Raw genomic sequence first — 10,853 nt, forward strand, 5'->3', positions numbered from 1 at the left:
GCTGTACAACAGCCACTGCCAAAACTTTAGAATCCATTTCTTCATAACTGTCATTCACCCTCCCTTTTTTCACAGGATTTTCATTTGCAGTATAACCTCATCAACTAACTGCAAATTTCCGTTTACCAAGCATCACATTTACATCTGAGCAGCTTGTATACCTTGCCCTTCTTTTCCACTTCCCTCTACAACCACTCCCTCACCCTCATTCCTTTCAAACTCATTTTGTTTTAACTCTGTCAACTGACTGCTGACCTTCATCACTGATTTTTTCTTCTTTGATTCCCTTGCACTCAGCATACTTCTCCTTGTACAGATCTGCTTAGGATCACTCATACATTCAGTGGTAACAATTTCACGCATTTCCTCAAGCACCTGACTGGCAGAACAAGAACCACATTTTCCAGGGATAACAGATGGCACCTCAGGACTACTATCATTGACTTCTTTCACACCACTCACCTTCAGAGCAACCATCTCACCACTACTATTCGATTCCATGGATCCTTCAGCTTGTACAGGATCAATTTGAGCATCTAATCCATCCACCTTCCCTAAATTGTCATCATAAATTTTCCCCTTCCTCTCCTCATGCTCCTCCCTTCCATCAATTGGAATACCGCTCCTCTTCCCCATAGAATAATTGGCTCGGAGTCAAGTACCATACTGTTTCCCTGATCCATTACCATTTGAGTTAGAACAACCTTTCCCCCCATGGACAATCATACCACAATCAAAGCAAAGTCTAGGTAGTTTCTCATATTTTAGAGAGATCAAGTGCTTCTTCCCTAAAACATCCATAGTTCTACCACGAGCAACTGCCTTCTTCAAATTCAACTCTACCTTCACTCTTAGAACACCACCCCATTCAGATCCACCCTCCCTTACATCAACCTCTTGAACCCTCCCTATCGACTCCCCAATTTTCTTCCCAATCTCACTTTTCATACAAACAAAAGGCAAATTATGCATCTGAATCCAGAAACACTCACTATCGAAGTTCATTTTCATCGGATGGATGAATCCATCAAGAGGCTTAAGAACTAGCAGACAGTTACCAAACAACCAAGGCCTCCCTTCTAACACTCGGTTCTTATCCTCCTTACATACAAAGGTAATTACAAACAGGTTTGTACTAACCTCTTGGAACGTGAAAGACCTATCAACTCTCCAAATCTTGGCCATTGTAGCACGTACAATATCCTTCCCCACTCGCCGATCAGACCATAACTTGCACACTACACACAGCTCTCCTTTCTTAGTGACTTCACTTAGATCAACAGAGCCTATCTCAATTACCGAATTCTCCTCCTCCGTAAGACTAAATTGATCCCATTGCATCTCCAAATCCTCCATTTCTTCCCGCCTTAATCTTCAGGTTTTGATCAAGGGGAAGTAACTACCTCAGCCACTCCACGAGCACCAAGACTCACACTCCACCTATTCCCTCTCGGCGAGAGAGTTTTAGAGGAGACTAGAGAAGCTTTATTTCACTTCGTATAAACTAAAATGAGTTGAATACTCAATAAGAACAAACAATACTATAAGCATATTTTAAAATATAGTTTTTTTTTTTTTTTTAATCCGTATCCTTTTATTATGTATTCAAAGTAATACATGACTTTTCCTTTACAATCAACCGTTCTATCTGAACTGGACCTTCTTCAATCCAGCAACTTTACTCATCTAAATTTAGAGCCATTTTTGCTAAAGAGTGTGCCACTCTATTCTTTTCTCTATGTATAAAGTTCAATGACCACCTGTCACACCTTCTCAATATTGTCTTCAAATCCGTAATTACTTGTCCCCATTCTGATTCATCTTCTGTTGCAGAATTAACTCTATCTATCACATTCTTTGCATCTCCCTCCAAAATAATATCCCAAAAGCCCAGTTCCCTACACAACTCCATCGATCTCCAAAGAGCATGACACTCAGCCAGGAAAGGGGATACTACCAGTTTCCTTGGAGTGCACACTGCAGCCATAATATCACCTAAATTGTTCCTCACTATAATTCCCAAACCTATCTTTTTATTCTCCATATCCAAAGCTGCATCAAAGTTTACTTTGCAACAATTACCCACTGGCTTTTCCCAACCTTGCTTAATGTTAAAAGATACCCCTCTCACCATGTCACTGGTCTTATTATTTGCTTCGAGAAAAACTTCCCACCCCATTATGGCATCCTACACTAATTTCCCAGGGCTCATGAATTTATTTTCAAAGATTACCTCATTCCTCCTGCTCCATATTCTCTTCATGATATTTACTGTTATCTCTATCTGATTCTTAGTGAGCCTTTCAACTATCCTCATCCACAATTGTTGAAAATCCTTCTCCTCCAACTTCCACTTCTACACTGGACTCAACATTTCCCACCACACATCAGAGGCTGCTGGACAACTCCAGAGGGCATGAAGCACATTTTCCTCCTCCCTTAGACAAATTGGGCATAAAGGGTCTTCTATTATCTTTCTCTTTAAAAGGTTAACTCTTGTTGGCAGCATATTACTCACAGCCTTCCATAAGAAATGCTTGCATCCACCATACACTTCAAGCTCCCAAATATGTTTCCATAGCTCTGTTTTCTTGCTGTCATTAGAGGGTTCACCCTTGCACCTACTTAGCCATTGCATCTCACTATGGTAAGCACTTCTTACTGAATATTTGCTAGACTTGGTAAGGCCCCAAAATTGTTTATCCCCACTCCCCAATCGACTAATAGGGATAGATACAATTATTTCTACTTCATCCATTCGAAAGATACTTTGAACTAGTTGTTCCTTCCATCTTCCTGCTTCATGATCAATGAGTTCACTTACCTTTGAGTTTGCTTCTAAAATGCTTATAGGAGATTGGACACAGAAAGTTATGGGTGTTGGCAGCCATTTCTGGCCCCATATTTTTATCTCCCTTCCATTTCCAACTCTCCACCTTGTTCCCCTCAAAACAACCTCCCTTGCTGACTAGATACTCTTCCATATCAAAGAAGGGGCCTTCCCTAGCCTTGCTTCATAAAACTGTACCGAGCTGAAGTACTTCTCTTTGAATATCCTAGCCACTAAAGAGCTTGGTTCCTTCAAAAATTTCCATCCTTGCTTTGCCACCATAGCCCTGTTAAAGCATTCCATGTTTCTAAAGCCCAGCCCACCCTCCTTTTTTGAACAGCTCACCTTATCCCAACTCCACCAGTGTATCCCTCTATCCTTCTGATTATTTTTCCACCAGAACCTTGAGAACAAAGTCTCCAAATATTTGCAAAGTTTTCTTGGAAGCATAAACACACTCATTGTATACGTTGGGATGGCCTGTAACACTGCTTTAATTAAAACTTACTTTCTTGCTCTTGAAAGAAAACTGTTCTTCCAGCTGTGTATCCTTTGCCCCACCTTCTCTTTTATATTGCTGAAAGCCTTGTATTTTGCCTTCCCCACAAAAGCTGGTAGCCCCTAGTATCTTTCATAGTTTTCCTCCACCCCTGCCCCAACCTCTTGTACAATCAAATTTCTGTTTGTCCTACTTGTCTACTTGTATTAGAACTGAACATAATGGAAGTCTTCTGTCTATTGATAGTTTGGCCCGAGGCCCCTTCATACTTCTGCAAAATTAATTGAACATGTTGCCACTCTTCCCTTCTTGCCTTACAGAAAATCACATAGTCGTCTGCAAACATAAGGTGATTTACCCTGCTACCACCATTGACCACCGCCACCACCCTTAATTCACCCATTGCATCAACTGACTTCAACAGTTGGCTTAAACCTTCAACACAGATGATAAAGAGATAAGGAGAAAGAGGATCTCCTTGTCTTAGGCCCCTTGATGGAGTGATCAACTTCCCTTGGACTCCATTAAATAAAACTGAGTATTTTACTGAGCCAACGCACTTCATAATCAAACTGGTTAGCTTATGTCCAAACCCCACTTTTCTCAACATAGCTTCTAGAAAAGGCCATTAAATTCTATCATAGACCTTGGACATGTCTAGTTTAATTGCCATTCTACTTGAGCTACCGCTTCGATTTCTTTTCATGCTATGCAACAACTCAAAAGCAATCATAATATTGTCAGATATAAGTCTTCCAGGGATGAAAGCACTATGATTTTCAGAAATAATCTCATTTAAGACCCCTTTGATTCTATTTGCTAGAACTTTAGAAATCAGCTTGTAAAGTACATTACATAGGCTAATTGGTCTAAAATCCTTAACTGAAGAAGGAGATTTTACCTTAGGAATCAAAGCCAGGTAAGTATGATTAATCCCCTCCTGCATTCTTCCTTCTTTCAAGAAATCCAGAACTGCCTTGGTTGTCTCCTCTCCAACTATCCCCCAATTATTTTTATAGAAGCCAGCTCCAAAACCATCTGGACCAGGTGATTTGAAAGCTGACATTTGCTTCAAAGCTCTTACCACCTCTTCAGCCTTAAAATCTTTTTCTAGCATACCTTTTCTCTCTTCTGAAATTCTGACCTCAGTTTTACAAACACAATCCTCTAACTGATCAGGTGTGGGACCAAAAGAAGTATATATGTCTGCAAAATAATTCCTAAACACCTTTGCCATCTCCACCTTCCCTTCAACCACCCTCCTCCCAAATCTTCTATCTTTCTTATAGTTTTATTCCTTTTTCTCTGATTTGCACATGCATGATAGAATTTTTTATTTCTGTCCCCTTCCTTAAGCCAGTGTTTTTTTGCCCTCTGCTAGTCTGCTTCCATTTCAAGTTTTCTTGGTTCAGAAGCACTTCTATCTCTCGATGCAATCTCTTAGTCTCTAATACCTGTTCAGAGTCTTCTCTGTTTTGAAGAAATTTCAGCTCTTCAATCTTGTTTTTAATAGCTTTCCCCCTTTCCCTTATTAAGCTTCTACTCCAACTACTCAAAGCCCTTCTGCAACTAGATAATAAATTTTGGATCTCATGCAGTGAGCTCCCTCCACCATTTCCCCTTCCCCACTCCTGCTCTATGAGACTCTTACTCCCCTCTTCCAGCTCCCAACTCAATTCATACTTAAACTTATTTCTTCTCTCATACCCCCTTCTGTCTTTGTTTGCTTCTAGTAAAAGTGGGCTATGGTCTGAACAAATTGCCATCAGCACTTCTACTCTAGCTTATGAAAAGGTGCTACTCCACTTATAGTTAGCCACAGCTCTATCCAACCTCTCCTTTATAAAGGTATTATCCCCATGGCCATTCCTCCATGTAAACTTGTCTCTAGTCCATCCAAGATCTGCTAAGTTTCCACTCTCCAAGGCCCTCCTGAATATTTCCATCTGAGGTTCACTCCTCGGCTTTCCACCAACATTTTCACTCTGGCATACGATTTCATTAAAATCTCCTACTGCACACCATCCCAAATCTGCTGCAGGCTTAAAGGATGCCAACAGCTCCCACAACTCCCATCTTTTACTGGTTTCAGGGTTTCCATAAAAACTTGTAAGTAACCATCTAGTATCCTCTCTGCTCTCCATGCACCAAACATTAATGTGCCTCTTTGAGTAGTTTATGACTTCAACATCTTCTTCTTACTTCCACATCATTATCAGACCACCATTGTACCCGACTGGATCCACCACTAAACACCCTTCAAAACCCAGCCTCCTCTTTAATGAGTTGGCCTTACTAGCTTTTAGTCTTGTCTCCATTAAAAAAACGACATCGGGCTTCTTCTCCTTCACCAAAAAGCAAAGGGCCTGAACTATCCAGGGGTTCCCAAGCCCCTGGCAGTTTTAACTTAAGATTTTCATTGTTCTTGGTGGTGCTGCTCAACAGCCTCTGCCAATCCCAACTTTACATCCATACTCAAGTTCTTCTCACCCTGTTTAACTCTCTTCAGCTCCCCCTCTTTTGAATCCCCTTCAGCCCCCCTTTGTTTGTTTCTCTATTTTCCACTCAACTCTAACTCGGTGTTTGCACTCATACATTTTTCTCTTGCCTTCTTTTCCATCTTCCTCTCACTATGCCCTCCCCTTCACCCCCACTCACATCATCATCTCCAACCTTCTGTTCCATATCTTTTCTACCCTCCCCCTTTTCCCCATAGTAGATCCCTTCCAAATAGCTCCCCTCCCTCATATCAACCCCTCCCACCTTCTCCACCTCCCCTCCCTCATTTTTGTCTTCTTTTTTCTTATTACTCAACACTTTCTTTAAACTCCCCACTCCCTCTCCCGCTCCTTCCCCCTAACACAGCTCACACCAGTTTTTTTACAGTTAGTTTCCCCGTCTTCCCCTCGCTCTCCCAGCTCCTCCATTCTCCTAGGATATTGAGGACCACCACTCCCTCTAACCCCCTTGAATCTTTTTCTATCTGCACAACCTTCATCCCAATTTTCTGTTCCTTCTCCATATTCCCCCTCTGCCATGGACCCCCTCCCTGGTTCCTTTCAGCACGCAACCAGGAGCCAAACTGTGCCTTCTCCGGTAAGATCCTCCTCTCTGCATTACATCCTTTTTCATTATGGATTATCCAACCACACCTAAAACACATACGCGGGAGTTTTTCATACTGGAATAGCACCCAAAAATCCTCACCATTCACAGAGATCCGTCTTCCCCTAGCAATTACTTTCTGAAGCTGCACTTCAACCCTTACTCTCAGGTATGTCCCCCATCCAACTCCATCTTCAGGTACATCCACTTCCAACACCCTTCCCACTGACTCACCAATCTGTATACCCTGTTGCTCATTCATGCAACCTAAAGGCAAATTATGAATCTGTATCCAGAAAAGCTCTTTATCGAATTTTAGCTTGTGTGGTTGAGTAACTGCATCATACACCTAGAGTACCATCAAATGGCTATCAAACAGCCATGGGCGACCCTCCAAAACTCTTATTTTATCCGCATGAGTAGCAAATGTAATTATGAATACGTTACTCCCAATCTCTTTGAACTGCACCGGTCTACTCACCCTTTAGACTTTGGCCATTGTGGCCTCAATAATCTCCCTTCTAAACACTCGTTCCAAAAAGATTTTTCCGACTAAGCTTCTCTCCCCTTTATCCTTAATATTATCCTCCACACCATTAAGTTCAATCTTTACGCTCTCCTCCTCTGTCAGACGGAGGTTGTCCCATTGTTCCTCCAGACCTTCCATACTTCCTCCTTCCAGTACAGACCTCGAATCCCCTTCCCTTTTCAATCCTCTTTTCTCCTCTGTACTCCACCACCCCCCTTTTTCGTCACTGGCTCACACTGCACCACCGTCACTGACTCCCCTATCACCCCGTCACTGTCGTACCACCACTCAACCACAATCAGTTTTAGGAATCCCCGCCCTCCCCATGTTCCTCCTACAGCCTTCCTGACCTCTACCCACCTTGGAAATCGTTAGGATCCCAGTGGACCCCACTTCACCTCATTCTTTCCCTAGAGAGAAAAAAGAGAGAAGACTATTTAAAATATAGATTTCTTGAAATCATAAATGCACCAATGTGTCATATGAAATTAATTAATGTAAAAAGTATGCATGGAACATACAATTAAACAATAAACATAATGATTACTAGTATATTCATGCATGGCCTGGTAACTAGGTTTTTACTTTTCTTATCTTTGTTGACCAACACATATTAACCTCGTGTGCAAGGTTATTCACCGGTCCCATTGTCTGTAGCTACAAGGGGAGCCGGTTAACTTATCATAACATGGACTTCACTTATGTCTGTAGCATGCACATCCACCCATAACTGCATCAATTCCATACATTTCTATTGTCATTCTTAAAATTTAATAATTTTTATTCTTGTCATATCTTATACTTACTAGAAGAGAACTTTCTTGATGCGAAACTTAGCATATCAGATGCATGATTCACATAAATAACATGGGTAACATAAATTCATAATTGGCATGAAAACATAATACGACAACATGCCATAACTAATAGCATGTGATAGGTAATTAACTAATAGTTATGTATTTATCATAGAAAAAGGTAAAATTGTTTTATAAGTAATTTACAACTCTACAACAAATGGAATCATCATCGTAGCTTTTTTTTTTTTTTTGAGAAAAGGGTTGCATTTGTATTAATAAATCATCCAAGAAGGTTGTGAATATAGTGAGGGTAATCCTTTACATGAATAGACTCCTTTGGGAGGTCTAGTGAGCTCTTAGCTAAACAATGGGCCACTACAATGAGTTATATTGGTACATGATTTACTTGCCAATCACCTAAATGTATCAGCAACTGCTTGATATCTAAGATGAGAAGATCAACTGAACTCCAACCATGGTGGTGGATTTGGGGTTGTTCAGGCTTTGTAGGGGGCTAGCCCTGAGCCAGGATCCATATTGAAGGAGATGCCCCTCATGAGTTCTACCATCTGAGGTGTTACCTGAGCAACTTGAGATAGTCGAGGGGGAATGTAGCATGACTCCACAGTGGAAGCAAAATGTTGGCAGACGCTCATATTTGAATGGGATCCAGAGGTGTGAGCCTCCCATGTTGACGACTCTCCCCCTTGCCAAAGGCTTAGTGATGTCTATGAGCACCTTGACACGTAAAAAACTTCCCCAAGCCCTACCTTTGTCGTCCACATCCACAAGCAAGACATTATCTCCACTCTCCCCTAGCTTTTCTCCCATTTTTTTAATTCATGCCAACGAAAGGGAGGTCATGTAGGGAGGTCATGTAGCTGAATCCAGAAGGGTACTGGAGAATAATCTATATCCTTCAGAGCAACCCCACCTTTACACTCTTGCAAGCTAACCAAATACCTATCAAAGGACCACAGGAGTCCCAACAACACCCTGTTTTTAATAGCCATGTTGTTAAACTCAATAATAAATTTGTTTATGCTAATGTCCTTGAATGACACACTGCCATCGATTTTCCAAACCTTAGCCATTGTTGCTTTGAATGCTCCTTTGTTCACCTTTTTGTCTGCTACAACTAGAGCAACAAGGCAATTTTTGCTTATGTTCTATGATAAGTGGATATCCTCTTCAGGGGTATTGCTCTCCTGCTATTAATCCTCAATGAGTTTGAGGCCCTCACAAAGATTAGCAAGTTCCTTCTCTATTGCTGGCCTAGAGCTATGGATACAATCCTCTTTAGATCAAAGACCAAAGAGACCAAACTCTATGTTCCAAGAGAGCATAGAGAGAAAACCCCACCTTTCTTAGAGAGAGAGAGGGGACCGACCATCAATTTAGTCACCTAATCTTGGATCATCATATAACTTGGTACTTAAAAAGAATCTTTCAAGTAAGGCACTGTACATACTACTATAATTTAAAAATTTTCATTTTTTGTATATGGGGAGCGTATGGCCATGTTACTTATCTCATAATGACGACCAATAATTTTAGTGCATAATTGGCTACCTATAAATCACTTAATTTATAGTAAGGCGCATTGGATGATGCTAGAGGGACCAATGTCCCTATCGATAATCCAATTGATTAGTGCATTTCAATATTTGTTTTTTGCTTTTCTTTTATTCATTTTTTAAAGTATTTAAATATATATATTTTTTAACAAAAAATACATAAACTCAATAATATTCACTTACTTAATCACTAAGAAAAAATTAAAATAAAAAAATCGGTAAACCACTGGTTCAAACAACATCATGGAAAATCTAGCTTGTCTTGTTGAGGGTAAGGGCTGAGGGGGATTTTGATGATGGCGGCAGCTTCCTCTTGATTAAAGATGGAGTTAAATAGTGGTTGGTTCCATTGGTTTGTCTATATGTTGATGTGCATTGCCACATTTGTATCTGCAGGCAGAAACTTGATTGAGCTTTGGGGCATGAAAGTGGATTTTTGTGGTAACCACTTGTCCAACCATATCCTTGTTGATTCACCATTACCAATACGCCATATTCATCCCCTATCTAGCAAGGGAATGGCAGAGATAAAGCTTTGCCAGAGGTATGAAGAGTTTGTGCCAGATCTTGCTGAAAAGAGGTTGGTTTTTCTGAAGTACTTTTCTTTCAATACTCTAGCAGCAAGGGAGGTTGGGGATGAGATAAGTCTCCAGCATTGTTTTGCCAAGAGGGCACTATTGAATGTCTCGAAGTCCCTCAGTCCTAAGCCTCCTAATTTCTTGGATTGACTTTTTTTTTTTCATGCATATTTTGTGTTGTTGAGCCTGTTGTCCCCACCTAAAAGATATAACCTGTTTACTAAGGTCTTGTAGGAGCTTTTTAGGTAGCTTAAAAATGCTCATACTATATGTTGGAATTGATTGAATCACTACTTTAATCAAAGTATCTATTCCTGCTTGTGACAGGAATTTTGTCTTCCAACTATTGTTGAGTTTGAACTGGACCCTGTCCAAGATTCCTTTCAATGCCTAGCCTCTTGATCTTCCTATTAGAGTTGGGAGCCCGAAGTATTTCTCGTATGAGTTTGTCCTTTGATCCATGCTATGCTTGTAATAATGTCTCTTGCCTCTGGTCTGGTATTACTACTGAAAAAGATAGATGTCTTATCTTTGTTTTGGTCTTTGCCCTGATGCCTGCTCATAGGATTCCAGTAGATAGTAAATGTGGCTCCACTCAATTGAATTGGCCTTGCAAAATAAGAGAGTCATTTACAAAAAAGAGATGGTTAATGTGCAGGTGATTCCTCTTGATAGGGAGGCTCGTAATGAAGCCCATGTGTTCTACATTGTTAAGGAGATAGCTCAAAACTTCTGTGCATATAATGAAAAGGTAAGGGGAGATGGGATCCCCTTGCCTAATACCTCAAGTGGGTTTGAAAGATGGCTATGAAACCCCATTTGTAATCAAGGAGTATGGTATAGTAGTGACACACTTCATTACTAGAGTGATCCAAGATATTGGGAAACCCATGGTCTTCAAAACAGACTCCATAAATTGCCACTTTATTCAATCA

The 10,853-nt window shown here is 40.7% G+C and overlaps 1 protein-coding gene across 1 annotated transcript; it reads right to left on the reverse strand.

Moving 5' to 3' along the window:
- Nucleotides 1–654: 654 nt before the first annotated feature.
- On the reverse strand, nt 655–1,356 carry LOC122317333. Its single transcript, XM_043134382.1, has one exon. It carries the CDS (start codon nt 1,354–1,356, stop codon nt 655–657), a length of 702 nt encoding a protein of 233 aa, XP_042990316.1.
- Nucleotides 1,357–10,853: the final 9,497 nt, after the last annotated feature.

Source organism: Carya illinoinensis, chromosome 1 (assembly GCF_018687715.1).
Source record: "Carya illinoinensis cultivar Pawnee chromosome 1, C.illinoinensisPawnee_v1, whole genome shotgun sequence".
NCBI lineage: Eukaryota > Viridiplantae > Streptophyta > Magnoliopsida > Fagales > Juglandaceae > Carya > Carya illinoinensis.

Excerpts from the sequence above, each read along its gene's own strand:
- LOC122317333 (XM_043134382.1), bottom strand. The coding sequence starts at position 1,356 with ATGGAGGATTTGGAGATGCAATGGGATCAATTTAGTCTTACGGAGGAG.